At 43.6% G+C, this 25,820-nt stretch overlaps 1 protein-coding gene across 1 annotated transcript in view; it reads left to right on the top strand.

Annotated features, from left to right (window-relative positions):
* The first annotated feature begins 16,927 nt into the window (after nucleotides 1-16,927).
* RGS4 (regulator of G protein signaling 4) overlaps nucleotides 16,928-25,820 on the top strand; it is a 31,033-nt gene continuing 22,140 nt past the window's right edge. Inside the window, exon 1 of the mRNA XM_030207510.1 lies at nucleotides 16,928-17,145. Coding sequence (XP_030063370.1) covers nucleotides 17,093-17,145 — 53 coding nt within the window. The 5' untranslated portion in view covers nucleotides 16,928-17,092. The remainder of the gene's footprint in view (nucleotides 17,146-25,820) is intronic.

Genomic DNA, 25,820 nt, shown 5'->3' on the forward strand with positions numbered 1-25,820 from the left:
TCATCTGCCCGCAACCTCGGTGTCATCTTCGACTCCTCCCTCTCCTTCTCTGCGCATATCCAGCAGATAGCCAAGACCTGTCGCTTCTTCCTCTATAACATTAGCAAAATTCGCCCCTTCCTCTCCAAGCACACCACCCGAACTCTCATCCACTCTCTCATTACCTCTCGCCTTGACTACTGCAACCTACTCCTCACCGGCCTCCCACTTAGCCATCTATCCCCCCTTCAGTCCATTCAGAACTCTGCCGCACGTCTTATCTTCCGCCTTAACCGATATACTCATATCACCCCTCTCCTCAAGCCACTTCACTGGCTTCTGATCAGATACCGAATACAGTTCAAGCTTCTCCTACTCACCTACAAATGCATTCGATCTGCAGCCCCTCCTTACCTCTCTACCCTCATCTCCCCTTACGTCCCTACCCGTAACCTCCGCTCTCAAGACAAATCCCTCCTTTCAGTACCCTTCTCCACCACCGCCAACTCTAGGCTTCACCCTTTCTGCCTCGCCTCACCCCACGCTTGGAACAAACTCCCTGAGCCCATACGCCGGGCCCCCTCCCTACCCATCTTCAAATCATTGCTCAAAGCCCACCTCTTCAATGTCGCCTTCGGCACCTAATAACTTCATCTCTTCTCAGGAAATCTCATCTACCCCAACTTGACATTTCGTCCTTTAGATTGTAAGCTCTTCTGAGCAGGGACCGTCCTTATTCGTTAAATTGTACAGCGCTGTGTAACCCTAGTAGCGCTCTAGAAATGTTAAGTAGTAGTAGTAGTAGTAGTAGTAGTACTTTGAAGATGTAGGCAGGGACACTTCTGTGAGCAAATGTATTCCATCTTGACCTCCATCCTGTTTGAAAAGCAAGTAGTGGATAGTGTGAGGTATGTTCATGGCTTTTCATCTTCTTGTCTGTACTGTAAAAAAAAATCGGAGGTATGAAGTCATACAGCATTTGAATATCAGTGTTTTGCAGAATGCATTTACTGTTTGTTAGGCCATCAGTAGAGGAAAGCTCATTAGCCATACTTTGAACAGTAGTATGCTGTATCATTTGCACTGATACAGGGCATTGACAGGGCACTGATACAAGGCTGGAGACTCCATCCTGCAATAGGTGTAGCATTGGTAGGAAAACTACAGAGAGAAGAAGACTTTCTCTCAAACCCATTTCTCCAATGAGGTAGCAGATGAGCTGCCCTGACGCCCATGCAAGGAAGTCATTATAGAACAGGTGGGGTGGTATCTGGCATCAGTTCTTTTGCATCATGGAGCTTTATTGGAGTTTATTGGTTAAACTGTAAATCAGAACCCTATTTACATTTAGAGAACAGATTTGTAAACTGCCCTTTGCTAAATGTTACTGGAGATATTCCTGAGTAGTGTATCTCACTGGAATTCATCAAAACTAATTTTCAAATTTTTGACAAGTGGCCTTGCCCACTTCTGGTTCCAGCAGCCAATCAGAAGTGAGGATATGCCTAAGCCCTGCCCACTCCCAGTCTAAGCCAAGCCCCACCCCTTTGATGACTTTACTGGATGTGACATCATAGCGCCACCCCATTTGCATATTCTCACCCCTAACCTCACCTTATTTGCATAGCCCCACCCCAAACCTCATCCTTTTTCGCACTGCCCTGCCCCAAACTCCCACCCATTTTAGTGACATCACAGGAAGTGGCATCATAGCCATGCCCCTTTTCCAAGATGGCAGCCACTACAGGATGTACTACATCCTGTTTCTACTGCTGGTCACCATCTTGGATAGGTCACGTGATGGGAAGTGATGTAAAAAAATCCTGACACCACTTGCCACAGCTGTTGAGGAATGTGCACAGCTTAACCATTTTTCTCATAGGAAGAAAAATTGTCATTTATTTTCTTTTTTTCTTTCAAAAGGATATCTTATGCTTATTTTTAAAGCTGGATTGAGTCAAGGCTGTCCTTTTTTAAGAGTGACAGGCTGATTACTGAATGACAACTGCCATAGGTTTTAAAACAAAAGGATTGACCCCTCCTCCTTCTTCTCCTCTTTGCTTTAAAGGGCACATATAGACAAAATCTAAGCTGTTTTAAGATTAACATACACAAGAAACCAATAGGGGTCTAGATCGTTAGGCTTTCAGTTCTGTTCACACAGGCAGAAGCCCATGAGCTATGCCTGCAAGAGCTGGTTTTCTGCAGCCAGCCCAAAAGGAAAAAAAAAAGCTGTGTTGAATATTTAAAACAAACCTACAAGGTAGTATTTAGCAAAGCAGTCTTTTTTTTTGGAGCAATGTCTTGTTTTGTGTGAGAGAATCCACAAACCCTACCCACACACACCCTCTCTTTTTTCCTACAGATGCTGTTTGCTCATTCGGTGGCACCATTGGATCATAATCCATAACTAGCTCCTTTAGATTGCAAAAATTTATTTTTTGGCTGTTTTATAAAATTATACACACTGTATTATACTTGAAAAGAAAACTTGATTCCTTTTACAAAAGTGTGTAGTTTTCAATATGTTTGTATCTGTTTCAGACTTGGGGCATGTTGAACAGAGACACCGCATACAAAAATGTAGATCATGGTCTGCGCAGGCTACAGTTGTTGAATAAAAACATATGAAATGGCAGTAGTGATTGATGTACCATTGTTCTTTTTAAAATTAAAACCGTGTGGGGGAAACGCATGTGTCCTGTATAGAGAGGAAATTATGAAAATGACAGAGAGGGTTGTGGAGGTAGACGTAAAAGAAATACCGGAGGGTGTGGCGGCGACCCAAAGGAATTATATAGACCCATTCCAGTACATTACACTTGCTTCCACGTGTATGGCCATGTTCAGGTTCATGTGTGTAAAACTGAGAACCATAGCTCTGCCGTTGGCTGATGATTATCATCGCCAGACCAAAAGATATTCAACCGTTAGTATCCGTTGGCTGATATACATTGAGGACAAAGAACAGATACAAATCAGGCATGCTCTAAGGGGTGGTGAAATGCAGATTGGTGACTACTTTAATGACAGTTGGTGAACACACTGCCTTTCATTTAATGGGTGCTTGTACCATGGCTGTATGACCTGTTATGATTTGAAAAAACAGAACCCACTGATGGGCATCACCTTTGGGTTTCTCAACTACAAAACACAGTGCAAGGCAGATTACCTAAAAGAGAAAGGGTTTAAGGTCATCAGTATTTGGGAACATGAGTGGAACAGTTGGTTAAAACTGAGCAGAGCAGCATTACCCAGGGCTGCCGAGAGACTGGGCCAGGCCCGCCCATGCCGCCCCCCCCGAGGTTGCCGCTGCCGCTCCCCCCTCTACCTCCACCCCCCGAGGTCGCTGCCGCTTCCCCCTCCGTCTGCCACCGGGCCGGGCACCCTGCATTGAAATCATAGCGCCCTTCACCTCCATCAGACGAGGGTGGGACACAGGGAAGGAAGGAGGCCCGAAGGGAGGCGATGTGCTGCCTGCAGCGCTTTCACACGGAGGTGAGAGGCGCTGTAATTTCAATGCAGCAGGAGGCCTGGCCCGGTGGCAGATGGTCGACGACGGAGGGCGGGTGGGACTGCAGCGCCGGGCTCCCCTTGGAGGCCCAGGCCCGGGGAATTCTGTCCCCCTTGCCCCCCCTCGGCGTCTATGGCATTACCCGAACCTTTAGTTCCACAAGATGCCCTTTTAGGAGGCAGGATGAATGTCGTGTGTCTGTACTATCTTGTTAAAGAAGGTGAGACAATAAGCTATTATGATTTTACCAGCCTGTACCCTTTTATCAATAATCCTGTTTATAAGATACATGATTACGATGGGGAAACTGTGGAAGGTTCTTTTTATCCCAAAGAACTATTTAAAATCAATCATAACACTGACAGGATCTACTGTATTGAAAAAGTTTTAGAAGTAGAAGGATAGGGAGTCAGAGGAAAAAATGTCTAGTGAAATAAAGAGGCTGGCTTGAAGAATTTAGTAAATGATCCAATAGCCTCCTTATTCAGCCAGCTGGACATTAGGATCAGAGACAGGCTCATCAGTCAGAGCAACAACTGCTACCCTTATAGAGCCCTCATAGAACTGCTTCTCAATTACAGCGAAGGACCCCTCAAATTGTAGTTTCCAAGCAGTCTGTTTTATGAACACTTAGCCAGGAGCCCTGTAAGCATTGTTGTCCACAAACCCCAGGACGATGAGTTTGGACAATTGTCCCAGAAATAGGTCTTCCTGGTTGGTAATGTGAGCTCCGGCGGATATGCTAAATACCTTCTGCCCCACATGATCAACTTTTGCTGTTCTGAACGTGGACAGTATATCCGAAAATACCTGTAATGCTACTAGCTGCATGTATAACTGATGTTTGAATATTGACCAGAATATGTGAAAAATAGTTTGGAAAAATATAATCCAAACCATCACTTTTCAGAATACTTGATTTCAGAATTCTATTTTAGACTGACTTCCTCTATTCCTCAGAAAAACTGTTAGCTCGTTCTTGCCTGCACATCTGAGTCATTCTGATGGATAGCAGATGTTCAACATTATACAAATGTAATGAAATTCTCTCAGCAGTCAACAGAGTTACTGAAGAACCTGTAACACAAACAGAACGCGATTAGTTATATACAGAGCAAACTGGACTGGATCACTCTCCTAGTGAGTGAAATTGTTTTAATTATTTTTGACTTGAAGAAAAAGCAGCAGAAGGAATAAACAGCACAGCGTCAAAAGGACAAGGAAAAACAGTGATGTCAGGCAAAAAAAAGTGGCATACAGGAAACAGCTTTTCTGAAGCAATTGCTTCCTGTAGCCCACTTTTTTTGTCTGACATCATTGTTTTTCCTCGTAATTATTTTGACATACATACCTTACATTTTTGTTACTATTAATCCTTTCTGGGATGCAACAAGGTCTATGTGGGTGGGTGAGTGTTCTAAAAAGGGCCCCTGGGGTTGTAAATGACAAATGTAGACAACTGCCAGAATTTTATTTGTGTACCTGGCAATCACAGGCCTGGGAGGTAAAGTCCTAGAAGTGAGGCTGGACTGGAATTCCAAATTATCTAGCAAAGAGACATGCTAGAACAAAGTGCACAATTCTAGGAGAGAATGGGTGCAGGAGGACATTTTACAAGATGGTATCCAGTAGCAGTTGGGGGGTGGGGGGGGGGGGGGATTGGGAGGAAGGCAAAGATGCCAAGTAAAAGATAAAAAGATATTGCCTCCAAATGGGTTTATTATCTGCACACTGTGGTAGGAATGACCTTCTTTCTTAAGATAGGATACATTGGATATTATATCAATCTTTTAGATATACTGCTATACCATTTCAATATTTGTACTGTGCCAGAGTCTCCCGGAGTCCATAAAGTACAATATATATGTATACGGTACAGACAACATAAATTTATTTATTTATTTAGGTAGACTTGATATACTGCCTAAAGCTAATGAGTAGATCTAGGCGATGTACATTAAACACCAAAATGAGAAAGAAGAAAAGAAATCCAATAATTTTGACAGGAAAGTGTACACATTCATTCACTAAAGACTAGTATATAGTGGTAGGGGAGGATTAGTGAGAAGGGAAAGATGAGGGGAGAGAAAAGCAGAGTATGAAACCAAAGAGAAGGAAAATTGATCCTATAGCAGCAAAACATCCTAGGTAGTATCGAGGGGCAGCATTCTATAAATGGTGCTGAAAAATTGGCACCAGAAAAGATCCGCCTTAAAGGCCAAATTCTATAAAGGTTACACGCTTGATTTCAGAGTGCTGGCATCATTTTGGCCCATCGATACCACGTACCTGCTAAGTGTTATTTTATAACTTAATTAGTGTAGTGCACATGTGCTGCGTGCCACGCACATGTTGGCTCTAGAAAAGGGGGTGTGTCTGGGGTGGAGAGTGGGTGATCGCTGGGTGCTACTATCAACCGGGCGCATTGATTCTATTCTGTCAGTGAGTGCCTGCCCATAACATGGAATTGGTATACCTGCTATTTGTGGTGACCAATTTTCAAGGAAGCCGTGGTTTCTTACTTGGGGTGTACTGTTGTGTGTGTGTCCGCACTTGCCTTACTCTGCTGTTTTTTAAGCACTGAAGCATGAGTGCAAGTGACCCATTGCTACTCTGAGCAGTAGGAGACAAAAGAGGTCACAGAGGAGAATGAGAGGCCATGTGCAGAGGGTGTACAGGCCGAGAATTCTATTTATGGACCTGACAGATGAGCAATGTGTGTGCAGGTGTAGGTTCAATAATGAAACAATTGTTCATCTCTGTGACCAGCTGCAGGAAGAGCTCGAGCCCATAGCTTGGAGGGGTCAAGCACTGCTGGTGCATTTGAAGGTTACCATGGCCTTAGCTTTTTTAGCCACAGGATCCTTTCAAACACTCCTTGGGGTTGTTACCAGGATTAGTCAATCAGTTGCTTCACGAAGTGTCACTCTGTTCCTTCACAGCTTTCTGTGGAGGGACACTCAATATCTAAAATTTCCCGTGGAAGAGGCTGAACAACACCAGATGATGACCAGCTTCTATCAATTGGCAGGCTTTCCTTCGGTGTCGGGGGCAATAGACTGTACCCACATAGTCCTAAGACCACCAGCTGGGAATGAGGTAACTTACAGAAACAGCAAATCCTACTATTTTCTCAACATGCAGGTCATATATAATGCCTGTAATATTATTACATATGTGTGTGCAAGGTACCCAGGATCCTGTTTTAAATGGGCATCCTTGAGTGTTTTCAGAGTGGCCAAATCACAGAGGGATGGCTTTTAGGTAATCACACCCACTGTCTGGAGGTGTAATACTTCTCAGTTTAGAAAAAGAAAAAACAGTGTTTAACTATCTATCTTTTCCATGCAGGTGATTAAGGTTATATCTTACAGACACAGTTAATGACCCTGATTATCTACCCTCTGGGAGCTGCTGAGGAGAGATATAATGAAGCTCAAAGGAAAACAAAGGCTGTAATAGAAAGGACCTTTGGGATCCTTAAATCAAGGTTCAGGAGTTTGGACAGTTCCTAGGGAGAACTGCTGTACACCCCATATTCACTACCTGCTGTATGCTTCATAACCTAGCCATCACTTGCCATCACCTGTGGGAACAATGATGACAAATGATAACAGCAATGAGGAGGGGGAGCCACTGCAACCTATGGACATGAAGCCTCCAGAGGCCTACCAGAGAGGATTCGCTGCAAGAAATGAGCTCCTTCAGATCCATTTTTGGTGAAAAGGTGATATATGTATTGATACTGTAAACTTTTGTATGTTTGTCTCCCTCAGTTTACTCCTCTTTCCCTGAGTTTATGTTTAATTGAGTTTATTGAGTTTCCAACAATAACCTGAACAATTCACAACCAAAAAGGTAGCAGATAGTTGAACAGCCTCAGACACCCTTCCCACCCATTCCTTCCTCCCCTATTTTCCCTCCCCGCCAATCCCCCTCCTTCCTTTACAGATAAGTGCTCATAGCATAATATGGTACATATCTACCCAGAGAAGAACAGTCCTCAAAACGTTTCAAATCAAGACATTGAGCAATGTGTTACATCATTGTTAACACCTTTCTTGTGGAACGGCAGCTGCCAATAACACTAAAAGAACTGTGGTGCACCCTCTACTGAAAAAGAGCTCACTTGACCAGGACAAGCTCGAAAACTACTGCCCAGTCTGTAACATTCCTTTCTGAGCAAAGCTTATAGAAAAGACAGTCTGCATTCAACTCAACGACTAGTAATTAAAAGTAATTGGCTAGACCCATATTGATCTGGCTTCAGACCTGTGTATGGGACAGAGATAGTTCTGGAGTCCCTTCTTGATGATCCGCACAGAAATCGTAACAGGGGATCTGCCTCGATACTAGTGTTGCTGGATTTCTCAGCCACCTTCGGCACTGTGGATCATAATATCATGCTTACAAGACTGGTAGAAACAGGTATCCATGGCACAGTACTTACATGGTTCAAATCCTATTTGTCAGACAGACAACAATCAATTCTATTCAGCAACAGAACATCATTACCTTGGGCACTAAACTGTGGAGTGCCACAGGGATCCATACTATCTTCCATTTTATTTAATATCTACCTCAAGCAAATTCTTCCTCCCAACAGTGTGCTAAAATACAGTCCAAAAATAGGAACTCATCAAGAAGAGGCTTACAATCTAATTAGGACAAACAAACAGGACAAATAAGAGATAAGGGAATTACTAAAGTGGGGATGATGAAATAAGGGTACTGAACAAGTGAGTAACAACCATATTCACACTGGGTTACGTGTCTTGTATCAAATACCATCATTCATTTAGGCACGCTATTTTGGTTGTGACCACTTGCTACTAGGCATCCTATGCAGAATCAGCTCCTAAGCACCTAACTTTGGGTGCCAAACTTACACCTGCTGAAACCTGGTGTAAACAGTGGCATTCCTAGGGGGGGGGGGCGGTGGGTGCGGGGCAGAGGGAGCATGGAACGAAGGAAGAACAGGCGCGCGCGGCACCCCCCCAGCGGCGTGCACCCGGGGGGGTTCCTTCACGGGGGGGTGTCCTTTCGCCGGGGGGGGGGGGTCGTGCTGCATCCGGGGGGGGGGGGCGCTGCACCTGGGGGGTGGGGCGCATCGGCGATTCGCCCCGGGTGTCAGCCCCCCTAGGAACGCCACTGGGTGTAAATGCTGGCACCCAACTTGGGCAGGCTGATCCTTTATTCAGTAATAATGTGTGCAACATTTTGGAACACCCCTGACACACCCATTCCCCTCCCATCTCATGTCCCCTTTTGAGTTGTGTGCTATGGGATTTAGGCGCCCGGTGTTATAGCATGGTGTGCAGCCAGATGTGCACAGAAATCCCAATTGGTGCAAATTAACAACAGTAATTGATTTTAGCATCCAATTATTGTTCGTTTATATCTTGCTAGCCAATTCAAATGTGCATACTCAAATTTGGGCACCATATATAGAATCTGGAAGAAGGTGTGCTTGGAAATCTTTTATAATTAGGCTGATGGTGCTCCCCTGGCCATTGGCCAACATAGAAAAAGAGAAATTTCTTGGGACCTGAGAAATCCTGAAAGAAAACTAATTGACTGTTAGTGTTTAGCTTCGACTGAATTACTGAGTGCCAGTTCAAGAAAGCAGTTTGTGGACTGTTTTTGCCAATGGTGCCCCAGCGATACTGGTCCCGGCCTGGACCCACCACAAGAAATGAGTGAATTCAAAGTACAGTGACCCTAGACTACTCCAGGCAAGAAGGGATTACAGTAGTGCTGTTTTTGTGGTTTTTCTCCCTTAGCACAATGTCCAGTTTTCTTGCATCAAACTTTTTATCTTTGGCAATAGGAATGTCCCAGGTGATTGCAACTTCTTCATGTTCCACAGTCCTGTCAGTGCCATTATCCCAGTTGTTTTTGGCACAGCAATGCTATTTACATAGGTGTCCAGCGGATGAGGCTGTGTTATGCCTTTCTGTATACAGCCCTTCTGACATCATCACGTTACAGCCAGCAACAAGATGTGCATTTATTTCCAGTCGCTACAGAATCCACATTTGTCTGTTTTATCTACTTTATCTATGTTGTCTGGGAACTATCTTGTACTACAATTATCAGTCTTTCATCTTTAAATTTAAATTCATCTCGCCTTCACCATTCATGTGCCAGGTTTGATCTCCTACTGTTTTCAGAAATAATACTCTGGTCAATATTTAAATGGTGTTTAAACATTGTGAGGAATATGAGGGGGAGTGGGAGAATGAAGGCACATGGAGGAACAAGGAGGCTCGAGAGGGAGGGAGACTGGGTAGAGAAAGGAAGGAGTCTTTTCCCCTGGGGGAATTGGAAAAAAGGAAAAGACTATAATTCCCAGCAGCCTCTGGTAGGTCCCATGGTAGAAATAGGGACTTCAATCCCCAACAGCCCCAGAGGAGGTCAGGAGAAGGGCAAGAGAAGGGAGTTGGAAAAACCTGTCCCAGAGAGCCAGGATGAGGGAAGGAGTTCAGAACCTGCCCAATCAAGCAAATGGAGAGCAGCTGAGCAATGGGTATGGGGAGGAACCTATGGACTGGCAAGGGGAAGAAAAGGGGGAGCAACTAGAGCAAGAGGAGCTGATGGAGATTGCTGCTCTGACTAAACTGGAAGGAAAGGAGGTGAAACAGGAGAGGGCTGCTCGGGAGAAGAGCCTGGTAGAAGAAGGGAAAAGGTGGCTATCCCATGAGGGAAGCTGAGAGAACAGGTTTACCACGGAAGGGTCATACGGGTGGTGGTCAGGGTATAATGCTGGCCTGGTTGGGGAGGGACCCTTGCCACTCTCCCTAGGTTGATTTCTTTTGAAAGGGAGAGAGGAGGAGTGGTGGTTTGGGGCATAAGTGCTATCTATACATGAACTGCTGTGAGTTTGAACCCTTTCTGAACTGCTGTGTTTGTGGAATTGTTTTGCCTAACTGCTGACATGAACTGCTGGGGACGGTTTGAACCCTTTCTGGAGCTACCATGTTTGGAGAATTACTTTGCATACCTGCTATACATGAACTGCTGGGAGTTTGAGCCCTTCTTGAGCTACTTTGTTGGAATAATTGCTTTGCATAACTGCCTTATATGAACTGCTGAGATTTTGGAACCTTTTGTTTTTTTTTTGTTTTGTTTTGAATACTATGCTGTTGAACTGCTATGCTTCTTGAGAAATGCTGTGGTGGGAACTACCTTTGGAGGAGCAGTTGACACAAAGGGATTACAATAAAGTATAATGATCTGACCTTGTGGATTGCTGTGTGCTCTTTAGCAGTGGATTACAGCACACAGCTCAGCTAAAGGGCCAGGGGACTCAAGAGTCTCCCGGTGCAGGAGATTTTTCCAAGAGTCTCCCGGTGGTGGAGTCCTTACAAGATCTATCTGAATAGTCAGTGTTGGCCAATATCCGGATATTGGGGCTGAATATCTTGGTATGGTGGTTACCAGCACCATTATCCGGATAACAATCTGAACAATTTAAGACAACATTAGCTGTCCACGATATCTGGCTGATTATCCTGATAGCAGCATTGAAAGCGGATAATCTTCGCTCCACTTAGGCCTGACCCCAGACTGTTGCGCACTGATAGCCTAGGGAGGTCTGCAATGATTTTCAGTGACATTATCTATTCCTTGTATGTCCCAGTTTCAAAATCTTGGAATATAGGGCTTGGCTTTTTATATAAGGAAAGTCAGGAAGACATACCCTTACAGGTCCAAAACCACACTGGGGTTGCTTTGTGGATTTGCTGCTCTGTTTCTTGGTCTTGATTCCTGTTCTGTGCCTAGTATCCTGTGGTCCCACCAGTTCCTTATCTATGTCAGATTTATCCTGTCATTTCCCCATTCCTGTTTCAGTCCTACTCTAGATTCTGTAGAGGTCTTTTCCTGCTGCTGTCTCACCTTTGCTGGCCAGAGGCCTGGTAAGCCAGAGCCTGATCTAATATGGATTCTGCATCTGAGGCCTAAAAACATCAGAAATCAGCTTTCAACAAAGGAAAACTACTACTTGGCATAGCTGTGCTGGCTTCATCCAAGGACATGTGTTCATGTGCACTAGCCATCCACCTGATCTCCTGGGAGGTGCGGAGGAGCAGTTTTCACAGAGACAGAGTCTCTGGTACATCTGTGAGAGTTTGCTACCATCAGACTTGTGACTGATAAGATATTCTTGCTGGAATCACAAGGCCTCATTGTCATGACCTTGGGAATCTGCAGGACAGAGATACATGGTTGTTGATTGGTCCATGTGTGTCACCTGCTGCAGAGGAATGCCAATGCTGAGCATGACAGAGAAAAGGAGGAAGAAGATTGGGTGGTGAATGGATCTCTCTCAGAGGAGAGAGAGAGAGACTGATTTGACAAACACCTGTGAACTGTGATTCCTTGAGCTAAGAGCTGACAAGGTCAAGTTCAGCCACAGCCAGTGTCTTCCCCAGAGACTGAGTAACCAGCTGCACAGAGCAGAGACTTTTGGACTCACTTTTCCTGAACCAGACAGGCTCGAAGAGGTATCTTCTGGAGCTTATAAGGGGAGCCGATTCTTCACATCACCTGAAGTCAGGAACCTAAGGGGCACAAGGGTGAAAGTAGGAATTTTCCTCTTATGCTTCAGGGTGTAGTTAGACTTGGTTTTGCCTGTGAAAGACTGGTTTGTCTCAGGACTTGTGGTCAGTAACCTAACTTTGCTTCTAGTGGTAATATTTTCTTAGGATATATTATAGTTATTTATAGTTAGATAAATATAATCAGTATATTTTTGGTGTAATATTTTGGTAGTGTACAGAGTTTTGTAACTTGCTTTGCATTTTTCCATATTGTTATTTTTATATATATAATAATAATAATATTTCCATTTTGGCATTGTTCCTTTCATTGGTGGTGTAGCCTGTCAGCAGAGTCTAAGGGTCACATGAGGTACTGATCATATCCTTAGCAAACAAGTCCAGAATAATCACTGCCTGAGTGATTTTCTGTTATCTGATATATGTACCTCAACAATTCTCCTGGTATGTTGTCATAAATGGCAAAAATACCCCCTTGATAGGGCATCCCTTGATACAAATCTCTATCATCCTTTAGTGCATACATTCTAACTGTAAGGGTCTGTCATGTCACCAGCCTGCAAAGGACTTAGCTCCTGAGAATGTTTTGCTGGGGTGAATTTCTGACCTCCTACCAGTTGGTGTCAGTATGCCTCACCAGGCAGCCTGGCCATATCTATTCACACCAAGGTTGCTGCTTCCTGCCAGACAATCTCTTGTTTCTGTCTGGACTCCTGTATAAACCTAGTTACTGTTTGGTTTCCTTGCTAGAACTTGGTCTGCATTACTTGGTGTTATCTTGTGTTTTAGCTGCCTGCTTTTCACTGAGTCCTATTCATCTTGGATGCTTCTTAATCCTGCATCCATTCCTTGTCAGTGAATGCTTGTTTCTCCATTGGGGTTCTTTTGCTTTCCGGTTCTCTTCTCAGTTTCTGGGTTTTGGTAGGAAAGACCTGGTGGCCACCAGTATAAGAGGGCTAAAGGTGAAGGGAAGGTGATCGCTACAAGCAGAAGAATCCACTCTATCTTCCCTTGGATTCTAAAGGTCACACCTTGTGGGAACATATCTCTGGACATTGCCTACTCACCACTCTTGGTCTCCTCTACTGATGAGAAACATCCAACTGTATTTTATAGGTAGATTCAGAACACAACTGCTAGGCTCATTCATGGGAAAAGTAGATTTGATTATACAACCTCATTATTTGTTGGTCTTCATTGGCTCCCTACAGAAGCACAAATTGCTTTCAAACTTTGTTGTTTTGTTTTTAAAACATTATGGAGAAATTCTATATATGGTGCCTACAAAATTGGCATTGAAATCAGTGCCGACTAAGCGTATTCTATAATCGGCAACTAGATTTAGGCACTGATTATAGAATATGCTTAGTTGATATTTCAGCGCTGATATATGCACACATCCATTAACACCAGCGAAAATCTAGTGTAAATCTCAGTGCGTAGATTTAGGTGCAGTGAGCCATATTCTATAATTAGGCACCTAAATTTTGGAACGCCCATGAAACACCCATTTCCCCACCCATAACCATGCCCCTTTTTTCCTCCACACGTTAGAAGTTCGGAGCACATTGTTACAGAATACACTTAGTGAGTTGTGCACCTATCAGTGCCAATTAGTGGTAAGTTCAGTTGCGTTATCAGCAGATAGTGGAGAGTACTGTCTGCCCACGTCATGCCCATCTCCCTGTGTTAATCAGTTAATGTGGGATTTTTGCCATGCACTGCTATTTTTAGTGCAGGAGAGAATAACTTGCACCCACAATACTATTTACCCTGCTTAACTCAGCTTAATAAAAGAGCCCCATAGAGTCATTTAAGTCTTTTGACGTCTTATCTTCCAGTAGAAACATCTACAATTTCATCTGATTGTTGCCATTGATATTTATTCCTCTAATTGAACTTGTGAGTGCTACTATAATCTTTTGCTAAATTATCTTGAAACATCTTTTCCATCCTTGAAACAACTGACAAAAGATCCTTTAAAGAAGCTTCTTGCAGATTTGAAGAGGGAGAAGTTGTACTCAATATAATTAATGTTGAGGGAACAGGTGATGGCAGCTTAACTTGGACAGGAGTTGAAGAATTGGGAGAAGTCTCTACCCAGAACAATTTCCTGGGGGTGGGGGTGAGAGTGGGGCACTGTAAATCAGCAGGTTATGGGGGAGGGGTTCTATCCCCCGAGGAAAGGAAGACTTCAGGGGAAGACACAGAGGCTCATTTTCAAAGCACTTAGCCTCCCAAAGTTCCATAGAAACCTATGGAACTTAGCCTCCCAAAGTGCTTTGAAAATATGCCTAACAGTATTCATGGTTGTCGATGGATTAATAGCCATCACGTATTGCACATGTTGGTCCATAGGACCCTTAACAACAATAGGCTTCACAACCTTACTACTTTCTCCATAATACATTCTATGCTCCTCAGTGGCTCCAATGGGGTGGGACCTGCCCCTTTGGTCACACCCCTTCGGGCATGTGGTCACCACCAAGCGGCTATGTACTGTGGTAGGTTCTCCAGGAAATAGCTGGTAGCAAGGGCCTCATTGATGTGACCAAAGTCCCAGGCATCTACTCCTTTGCCTGCTGCACCATTTTCTGGCTCTCCTGATGGTCTCCAATACTACTGTGGTAGGTACATCAGGATATAGCTGGAAGCAAGAGCCTCACTGATGTCACCACAACTCCAGTGCTTGCTGTACCACTTTCCAGCTCTCTGATGGTCTCCCTTTGAACCTTTTCTAATTTCATTATATCTTTTTGAGATATTGTGACCAGAATTGCACACAATATTCAAGGTGTGGTTGCACCATGGAACGATACAGAAGCATAATAATAATGTTTGTCTTATTTGTCTTTCCCGATAATTCCTAGCATTCTGTTTGCATTTTTTGGCTACTGCCGCACACTGAGCAGAAGATTTCAACATATTGTTCATGATGACACCTAGATCTTTTTCTTGGGTGGTAACGCCTAATGTGGAACCTAGCATTGAATAACAATGATTTGGATTATTCTTTTCAATGTACATCACTTTGCATTTGTCCACATTAAATTTCAACTGCCATTTGGATGCCTAGTCTTACAATCTCCTAAAGTCTTCCTGCAATTTTTCACAGTCCACATATGATTTAACAAATTTGAATAGTTTTGTATCATCTGCAAATTTAATCGCCCCCCCGCCCACTTGTCTTTCCCATTTCTAGATCATTTATAAATGTGTTAAATAGCACTGGTCCCAGTACAGATCCCTGGGGCACTCCAATATTCACCTTCCTTCATTGAGAGAAACAGCCATTTAACCCTGCCCTCTGTTTTCTATCTTTTAATCAGTTCCCAGTTCACAACAGAACATTGTCTCCTATCTCATGGCTTTTTAATTTTATCAGGAGTCTCTCATGAAAGACTTTGCCAAAAGCTTTGTGAAAATCTAGATGCACTACATCAGTGATGGCGAACCTATGGCACGTGTGCCACAGAGGGCACGCAGAGCCCTCTCTGTTGGCATACGCGCCTGGTCCGCCCGCCCGTGCCATCGCTGGTTCGCCCACTCTCTCTCCCTCCCTCCCTCCGAGCACATGACCGGCCTCCCTCCCTCCCACAACCAACCAAACAAACAAGCATCAGGCCGCCCGCCCGCCCTCCCTCCCAGCACCAGGGCCCCCCCCTCCTCCGAAATTTAAAAGGCGTACCTCGGGGTTAAGGTGGCATCGGCAGCGAAAAGCGTGTTCGCTCGGCGCGCCTTTGGCCTTCCCTTCTGTCTCTGAAGCTCTGGTCCCGCCCTCGTTAACAAATAAGGTTTAGTTTTTTCAACTCTTCTATCCCAGTCTTTAAGTCACCAAAGCACAAAGCAAAATAGTATCAGAGAGATGTCCTTTTCTCTCAGAACTCCCTCAGAAAAGCATCTTCAGTGCCCTGATTCCATCACTGCACTTTCAGTTTTGTGAGAAAAATGTGGGAATTTGGGGACATCATTCAAACTTTCAGCAGACTACATGGCACAACTTGAAAACAGAACAACTGTTATATATGTAATGCCAGCAGCAAGTCTCAGGATAAGATTGGGGAGAGTGTGTACTGGGGAAGCAGCAGGAGGCCACACTGAGGGTCAGTAGGGGCTACCATGGACCCTTGGGCTTTATGATGAAGAACACTGATCTACTATGTCACCAGTTAGATCACCACAAATAATTTCACATATACTAAACTTTGTGAATTGTTGGTGCTGCTCAGAAAAACACATCCAGCTAGTTCTGAAGGTGCTGTACAAAACTTGTTCCTGCAGAACAGCAATACTATTTTTCAGTAGACCTTTAGCAGAAGTAGCAGAGATGCCAAGTTAGTCAGTTCCAGGCTGGAGAATTTGGGACAATCCTGGATTTCTGGTCACCCCATCCTGATGCATTATGGGACTCACAGCACTGATTTCAAAGGCCAGATCAGACACCTCAAATCTCACACTACTTTGACATATAAATTCAAAACCAGGATTAGCCAAAACGTCTCCAGCCTGGAACTGGGTAACTTGGCATCATTAAAGTAGTGTATACTGTTGCTTAAAATACTACAGGCGTTTGAAGCTGTGATGTTGTGCCAGGTTGTAACATGCCTTGTTTTCCCATTATTCCTGTCTCAAATCCCACACAATGATCATAGTGCCTTCACTTTTTCATGTTTATGATGTATTCAGAGAACAATTCCATCTAACGAAATCCTGACTGACTCTGTTTCCCTCTGAAGCCGATAATTTCTCAGAACCTTGATTTGTTTTCAGCCGTGAATTTTCATCAAGTGTCAGCGTCTCTTCCCTTTTTGCGTGGCTGAGATTTGATTGGCTGGAGGATCCTGATCCGGCTGCTTTAGGCTATAAAATAGGCTTCAAGAATGAAGACGCAGAGGAAAAAGTACTGCACAGCTGACAGCAAGAAGAGGTTTTGGGTAACATCCCCAACCACCAAAGCAGAGCAAGAGCTAAGTTCATCAACGCAAAACCTTTTTAAACGTATTTCTTCCCTGTATCTGGGATCCGTTCAGCAGTCAGAATGTGCAAAGGACTTGCGGGAGTGGCTGCGTTACCAGCCACATGCCTGAAAAGGTGAGTCTACTGAGATTACTTAGAGCACCGCCCTGTGCTAATCTAATTATGTCACGCTATTACAGCATAGTTTGAAGTCCATGATGCTAGTGGAAGAAAGAGGACCTTCTGGTTCAGTTACATCGTATTATGTGGCATATTCTGGCTCCCATTAAATTGTGCTCTGCTGGTACGAGATTTTAGTCCACCTAATTGTGGAGTTCTTACGGATTGTGTTTTCTGTCTGTGCTGCTGATTTTATACACTGAAGTACTGCGCTGTATCTAACATCGCCAGATATTACCTGCACTGTAGCGGAGTGCAGTTCTTTGAGACAGTTAAATGTTGATTTTCCGACAAATATAGTTCTGGCTTATAGGTAAGGGCAGCTTGTCTATAGGTGAAACATGGAGTAAAGCTCCCACAGAGATACTGAGGGAATTTCTGTAACAGTTTCCTATATGCAGATATAAGGTATGCACTTTTCCTAATTACAATTAAATACATACCTTCCTTTGCGCAGTGATTAGTCACCGTCACTGTTAGGAAAGAGATCTTCCCTGTTTCCTAGTTTGTGGGGGGAGGGCTGAGGTGTGTTTTCTCATTGAAATGCATGTGAAGGAAATGAGAGAGTCAGAAAACGTTCCCAAACATGTGGAAATTTTGTGGAAGTGCGCCATTCTATCCAAAGGACTTTACAGTCTACAAACACTTTAAGCAGTCCTGCTTGAATTGTGCTGGTTACAGTGTTTGATATAAGCACACTAGGTTGTGTCCAAAAAAACACATAATTACTGAATAAATACAAAATCATAAAACATCATTACACACAACACCAGGACTGTACCAGACTAATAGTGGAAATATCCAGGGACCCATCTTCAAGAGAAGACTTGCTGAAACCCCCCCACACGCACACACACGTTTGCAAAGTTGTAGGGTTGTGCTTATTTTAAACTTGTCAAGGTGCTTTATTAAAGAGGCAATCAACAGGTTTATTGCATCGGTTCCCTATATATGGAAGCTTTTATTGTAGTTCAGTACCTAAAATAATTTAATCATATGAGGGTAATTTTATAAAGATTGTTCCACAGAAAAGGGCTTTGATAAAATTGTGTGGTCTTAAACTTCCATATAATTAGGCATGCAGGAAAGATTGGGCATAGGTAGACATGTGCTGCACTCATGTGTTCCTGGGAGAAATCTCCCCTTTAATTAAATTATGAAGTCGTTTGGGTGATTAATCTATATGAATATTAAGAGATAATGAAAATAGTTAGTATGAAAGATATTTTCAAACTCTGGAATATTTAAAAAATGAGTTTGATTTAGTAATTAAAGGGACCTTTTTCTAATACATAGTGACGTCTCATGTAACTTAGGGGCCCTTTTACTAAGCTGCGGTAGCCTCTATGCGCGTGCAGCGTGTGCCCAAATGAGACTACCGCTAGGCTAGCGCGCCCTCCTGGTAGTAATTTCAGATTTGTTGTGTGCCCATAATGCGCGGCTGAACTATTTATTTGTTTCCTCCTACACGCACCGGTTCTGGCGGTAATCGGCACTTGGTGCGTGCCGACCAGTCATCGTGCATTTAGTGCATGAGCCTTACCACTAGATCAATGGGTGGCATTAAAGGCTCAGGCTAGTTTTGGGCGCACTGGTTTCATTTTTACCGCAGACCCTTTTCCCGTCCCATTAAAAAAAAAGCTGTTTTTTTGTAGATGTGCACTGCAGCCACTAACTGCTCCAGGGACCTGCATACTGCTGTGATGGAGCTGGGTATGGAATTTGAGGGTGGCATACAGGCTGGAAAAAAAAAAAAGTTCTTACCTTATTTTATGGTGGGAGGGGGTTAGTGACCACTGGGGGCGTCAGGGGTGATCATCCCCGATTCCCTCCGGTGGTCATTTAGGGTACTTGTTCGTAAAAAAAAAAGACCCAAATTCACGGTAAAAACGCCTTTTTTCGATTATCGGCCGAGGGCGCCCATCTCTCCTCGGCCGATAACCACACCCCAGTCCCGCCTCCGACACCCCCCCCCCCCGCCAGCTTTGTCTTTTTCCGCGACAGATTGCAGTTGAAGACTCCCAAAATCAGCTTTCGATTATACCGATTTGGGTGCCCATCTCCCGATTTGGGTCGAAATCTGGGCGCCCATCACTTTCGAAAATAAGGCAGATAGGGACCCTTTCCCTATCTAGGAGTGGCCTAGTGGTTAGGGTGGTGGACTCTGGTCCTGGGGAACTGAGGAACTGTGTTCGATTCCCACTTCAGGCACAGGCAGCTGCTTGTGACTCTGGGCAAGTCACTTAACTCTCCATTGCCCCAGGTACAACTAAGTACCTGTATATAATATGTAAGCCGCATTGAGCCTGCCATGAGTGGAAAAGTGCGGGGTACAAATGTAACAAAAAAATACATAGGAACCTTTTTTCTAAGCTGTGGTAACAAGGGACCTGTGCTAGTTTTGGCGCATGAAATTGGTATGCGTTGGACCACTTTTTTTTAACTACGGTAGGAAAAGGCCTTTTTAAAATGGGGGGGGGGGGCAGTAAATGATCGTGTGCTAATATTAAAATTAGTCTATGGCTATTTACTTACTGAGCCCTTACTGCCACCTGTTTAGAAGGCAGTAAGGGCTCACTTGCTAACCCTGCAGTAATCTGGCAGCATGCAGCAATGCGGTTGTGCTGCCAGTTATTGACGGGAACGCCTCCCATGGTAGGAGACAGAAAATTATTTTCTACTGCAGGAAAGTGCACATGCCAACTTCAGAACTACAGTTGGGCTCCTGCGCTACCCCAGCGGTAGGGCCGATTTGGCATACACTACCCATGTGATAGCCCTACAGTGCCTTTGTAAAAGGGGGGCCCCATGAGCCCTTAAGGCCAAATTCTATAAATAAATGGTGTACAGTAGTGGGTTTTGGGGGGCTCAGCACACAAGGTAAGGGAGCTATGTACCTGGGAGCAATTTGTGAAGTCCACTGCAGTGCCCTCTAGGGTGCCTGGTTGGTGTCCTGGCATTTCAGGGGGACCAGTGCACTACGAATGCTGGTTCCTCCCACAACCAAAGGGCTTGAATTTGGTCGTTTCTGAGATGGGTATCCTTAGTTTCCATTATCGCCGTAGAGAAGTGTGGTAGCCGTGTAAATCAAATGACCAAGTCTATGGAAGACCATCTCTAAGGATGACCTAAATTTCAAGATTTGGGCGTCCCTGACCGTATTATTGAAACGAAAGATGGACGTCCATCTTGTTTCGATAATACGGGTTTCCCCGCCCCTCCACCGGGATGTTTTGCGAGGACGTCCTCAGCAAAACTTGGGCGTCCCCTTCGATTATGCCCTTCTATGTAGTCTTGCCTCAGAGTACATGACGTCACTGTTAACCTTTCCTTGTCAAGAAAATACTATGCAACTTCGGAATACTTTGGTTTTACACCTTCCATCTTTTAAATCTGGTAGATATAAAAGGATATTTCAGTCTTTGTTCTCTTTTTTTGCAGGAGTCAAATTTTGGAATGATCTTTCTGTAATTCTTAGATCCCTTGATAGTCTTTCTTGATTCAGGAAATTATTAAAAATGTGGTCATTTGAGAAGTTCTTGTATTGAGCATTTGCATGTATGACATGTTTTCTAGTTGGTTATAATCTTCTTTGGTTGATTCTGATTGTAACTTCCCAGGTATGCCTGTACTCTGTTTATCTGTAAAGCACATGGAACCGGCAAGGTTATTGTGGTATAAAAGTACTTTTTTAGGTTATTTTATTTGACATTTGTATCCCACATTTTCCTGCACAAATTGAGTTTAATGTGGCTAACGAGCTACAAGAAGACAGTAGAAAATACGAAATAAAAACAATCCCACACATCAACAAAGGAAAGAAACATAAATACATATGCAATGGGGAGAGGGGAGAAAAAACTAGGCATCAATTAACAGAAATGTTTTTAAAAATTAAAGATTTCAAGAACTTGCAAAAAACTAATCATGCTGGGATCTAATGTATTTTGGCAAGGAATTCCACCACTTAGTACCATGGTAAGAAAAAGTAGCAGAATAAATTGACTTACAGATTACTTTCTTACAGGTAGGAAAATGGAAGATGCAGGTAGCTTCGCGCACCATAGGCAACATGTAATCAGGGTTAGTGCTGTTATAAAAAGCCCAAAATAATGAGAGCACAGAGCTTAAAAAGAACCCTGGGCTTAATAGGAAGCCAATGCGATTGAATCAGCAGAGGAGTAGCCCTTCCAAAGCGTTGCACATGCAGGACTAACCTGGTCACAGAATTCTGGTCAGTTTGAAGCTTCCTTAAAACACATACACTTTGCAACCAGCGTAGATAGAACTATAATAATCAAATTGGGCCAAGACTGGAAAAGTAACCTTAAAATATCTATTGAAAAAAAGGGCCCGATTCACTTCAACTTCCAAAGTACCTTAAAATATTTAGGGCTCCTTTTACGAAGTGGCAGTAAGCCCCAGTGGCGTAGCTATGGAGGGGGGCCTTGAGGGCCTGGGTCCCCCCCCCCCCCCCCCCAAATTGGATCTAGGGCCTCTGGTTTGACTGCCAGTTGAGGCTTTGTTCCAGTGCTGTTCTCTGTGCATTTTCTGCCCTGCTGCCCCTCACTTCATGTTCCTGCTCGGTTTTAGTGAAACTGAGATGTATGTGATGTGAGGGGAAGCAGGGCAGGCAATGCACAGAGAACAGCACTGGAGAAAGGCTTCTGCTGGTGGGGGTTGGGGAAACCCTCCAGCCAAGGGAGGCAGGCCAAACTGTGCCCCCACACTTTGGGTTCCGGATTCCCCAAACATTGAGGTCTGGGTGAGCCCATGCGGGCTTATCGCTCACTATACAGGAAGTACCGCTGGGCTGCTGCAGCAGCCCAACAGTACTTCCCACCCTTAGCACGCAGTCATTTCAGTTGCTACAAAATTTTTATTTATTTTTGTAGCGCCGGAGTGTACCTGTTGGTAATCGGGCAGTGCTGTGCGCTGCGCAGTTACCGCTTGGTTAACGTGGGTGGCGGTAAGGGCTCCCCCCCCAAATGGCTGTGCAGCAAGTGCTTTAATTGCCACATGGCCATTTCCTGTAGGAATGCGAGACTTCCCTTTTACCAGCTGCCCCCCTTTGCCGCATCTTGGTAAAAGGGGCCCTTAATGACTACATAGGACACCTGAGATTCAAAGGATAAGGGCCGAGTTTGGCTTAGTATTATCAAAAGAGGATCCTGGGAAATAAGGACCCCACCTCATTGCCAGATTCTGTTGCTGACTTCTTTATTTTTCTAAACTTTGTGTTTTCTGTGTCTTTATGCTCACCTTACTGTGTCATTTGTGAGAGATGCTATATTGTGTCTTTATTTGAGCTACTAATAAATATAAAGGCTGACTTACTAAGGTGACTTGAGTTGCTGATGTTCTCAAATTCTAGTGGAACAAAATGCGTAATGCCATGCAAAACAACTATAGAGTATAATCACCAGCAGGAAGTTTATTTCCAGTGTGTTAAGCAAAAATGCTTTCCTCACTAAATTGGCATCCAGTTAAAAGTGGAATGCGGCTGTTAATAGAATGATGTATTTTTGTTCTCTCTAGTTGTAGATTAACAGCTTGTCTGTCTCTCCCCCATCTGTTTCTCAAAATCCTCTTCAAAAGAGCCTAGATTTCAGATTATGCATATGACACATGAAATCTTAATTATGGTGCAATAATACAATGCTTAGCTCCGTGACATCTAATATTACACATTTCCCGCAAGCTTTTGCTGCATGAAACCATTCAACTCCTAGCTGTTCTCTTCTCTTCTTACAGTGCACTTTCAGTTTACAACAATTGCATTAAGTTGTAATAATAGAGTTTTAATCTAAATAGCTATATAGGTTTCTCTGCTTTTGTCTTGCATGCAATAGACATGTGTAAGTTCCAGATTTAAAAAATTAAATGCATAATCAAAGCAGAAAGATGAGATTCTGTACTCTGTTGAGGAAATGTTCTACTGGTAACCAAACACTGCCAAACACTTGGATGTGAATAAAAAAAACAAAACAGGGACTAATTTTAGTAACACAGTGATAAAGTGAGCCAGGAAGGTGCTCTGTACAGAATCCTAAGAACATAAGCATTGCCGTACTGGGTCAGACCAAAGATCCATCAAGCTCAGTATCCTGAACAGTGACCAATCCAGGTTACAAGTGCCTGGCATGATCCCAAAAGAGAAACATGTTTTATGCTGGTTTATCAGAAAAATAAGCAGTGGATTTTCCCCAAGTCCGTCTTAATAGTTTATGGATTTTTCTTGTAGGAACTTATTAAACCCTAAAACCTCTATAATATCTCCCCTCAGCCGTCTCTTCTCCAAGATGAAGAGCCCTAGCCTTTTTAACCTTTCCTTATAGGGAAGTCGTCCTTCTCTGTACCTTTTCTAATTCCAATATCATTTTTTTTTGAGATACAGTGACCAAAATTGCATACAATGCACCTTAATACTGAATATTCTGTTTTCTTATCCATTCCTTTCTTAATTCCTAATATTCTGTGTACTTCCTTAACCCCCCATTGCATGCTGAGCAGAGGGTTTCAATATATCAGTGACACCTAAATCCTTTTCCTGGTTGGTGACTCCTAATGTGGAACCCTGCATCGTGTAGCTATAGTTTGGGTTCCTCTTCCATAGATGTATCATTTTGTACTTGCTCACATTAAATATCACCTGCTATTTGAATGCCTAGTCTTCCAGTCTCACAATCCTCTTGACTTAACAACTTTGTCATCAGCAAATTTAATCACTTCACTCATTCACTCCTGTTTCCAGATCGTGTTAAAAAGCAGTGGTCCCAGCAAAGATCCCTGGGGAACCCCATAATTTACCCTTCTCCATTCAGAATATTGAACATTCAACCCTACTTTCTGTTTTCTGTCTCTTAACCGGTTCTTAATCCACAATGGGGTACTGCTTATCCCATGACTTCCTTAATTTCATCAAGATCGTTCATGAGATACTTTGTCAAATGTTTTCTGAAAATCCAAATACACATCAGCTGGCTCACATCTATCACCTTGTCAAAGAAATGTAGCAAGACTACTGAGGCAAGATTTCCCTTGGCTAAATCCACGTTGACTTTCTCATTAGTCCATGCTTATGTATGTCTAATAGTTTTGTTCTTTATAATAGTCACCACCGGGCCACCTCTGGAATCCTTTTTAAAAATTGGCGTTACTTGTCTTCTGGAACCACACTTCTTTTTAAAGATAAGCTAAGCATTACTAATAGCTTCTCAAGTTCATTTTTCCAGTTCTGTCAGTACTCTGGGATGTATACCATCCAGTCCAGGTGGTTTGCTACTCATTAGTTTCTTAGTTTGTCAATTGCCCTATTTCATCTTCCAGGTTTAGAGAGTAGTTTCAGTTCTTCTGACTCATCACCATTAAATACCATTTTTGGCATGGGTATTTCCCCCACATCTTCCTTAGTAAAGACCAAAGCAAAGAATTAATTTTACTTTTTGCTATGGCCTTGTCCTCCCTGAATGCCCCTTTTATCCCTTGGTCTTCCAGCGGTCCAACTGATTCTTTTACTGTCTTCTAATATATCTAAAAAAGTTCATATGTGTTTTTGCCTTCAAGGTGATCTTTTCAAAGTCTCTTTGCCTTCCTTATCAGCACTTTGCATTAGACTTGGCATTCCTTAAGCTGTTTTCTGTTATCTTCAGTTGGGTCCTTCCATTTTCTAAAGGATGTTCTCTTAGTTCTGATAATGCACTAAGGTGTGTTAGCATTTTTAACGCGTCTGTAAATTTACATGCATTAAAAATGCAAAAGCGCCCATAGAACCGCTTAGTAAACCTAGCCCTTAGTTTGTTAGCTTCCCTAATTTCTGCAGTTAGTGCTGGGCCTGACTTTATAAGTGCCTTATGTTGGGCTTTTAAAGTTTGTGGGGAACTGAGTTCGATTCCCAGCACAGGCAGCTCCTTGTGACTCTGGGCAAGTCACTTAACCCTCCATTGCCTGCCTCATTGAGCCTGCCATGAGTGGGAAAGTGCGGGGTACAAATGTAACTAAAATAAAATAAATATATGGCTTGTGGCGAATGTTTTGAATACAGACATTTTGCGCCGATCTTCTCTATTGCTGCTGTTCTGAATTTTGCAGATCAGCTGCTTGTGTGTGTTTCTTGGAATAAGTCATTGTACAGCCAAAATGATCTGTGTGAAAAGGGGGGGGGGGGGGGGCTGATTTGGGATGATTCCACTTGACGATATTCAGGGTAATTTTATAAGGGGATGCCTAGCGTAAGCACACTTACAGGGGCCTATTTTAGGTCACTGTTTATAAAGACAAGTAGGCACCTTTTACGTGTGTTTATAAAAATATAAGTGTAAGTGACAGGCTCATTTTCGAAAGAGGATGCCCATCTTTAGACACAAATCGGAAGATGGGCGTCCTTCTCCCAGGGTCATCCAAATCGGTATAATTGAAAGCCGATTTTGGATGTCCAACTGCTTTCTGTCGCAGGGACGGCCAAAGTTCATGGGGGTGTATCGGAGGCGTAGCAAAGGCGGGACTTGGGCGTGCCTAACACATGGATGTCCTCGACCCATAATGGGGGGGGGGGGGGGGAAAGGGCGACCCTGACGAGCACTTGGATGACTTTACCTGGTCCTGTTTTTCTTACGACCAAGGCACAAAAT

This window comes from Microcaecilia unicolor, chromosome 6 (genome assembly GCF_901765095.1).
Source record: "Microcaecilia unicolor chromosome 6, aMicUni1.1, whole genome shotgun sequence".
Classification (NCBI taxonomy): Eukaryota; Metazoa; Chordata; class Amphibia; order Gymnophiona; family Siphonopidae; genus Microcaecilia; species Microcaecilia unicolor.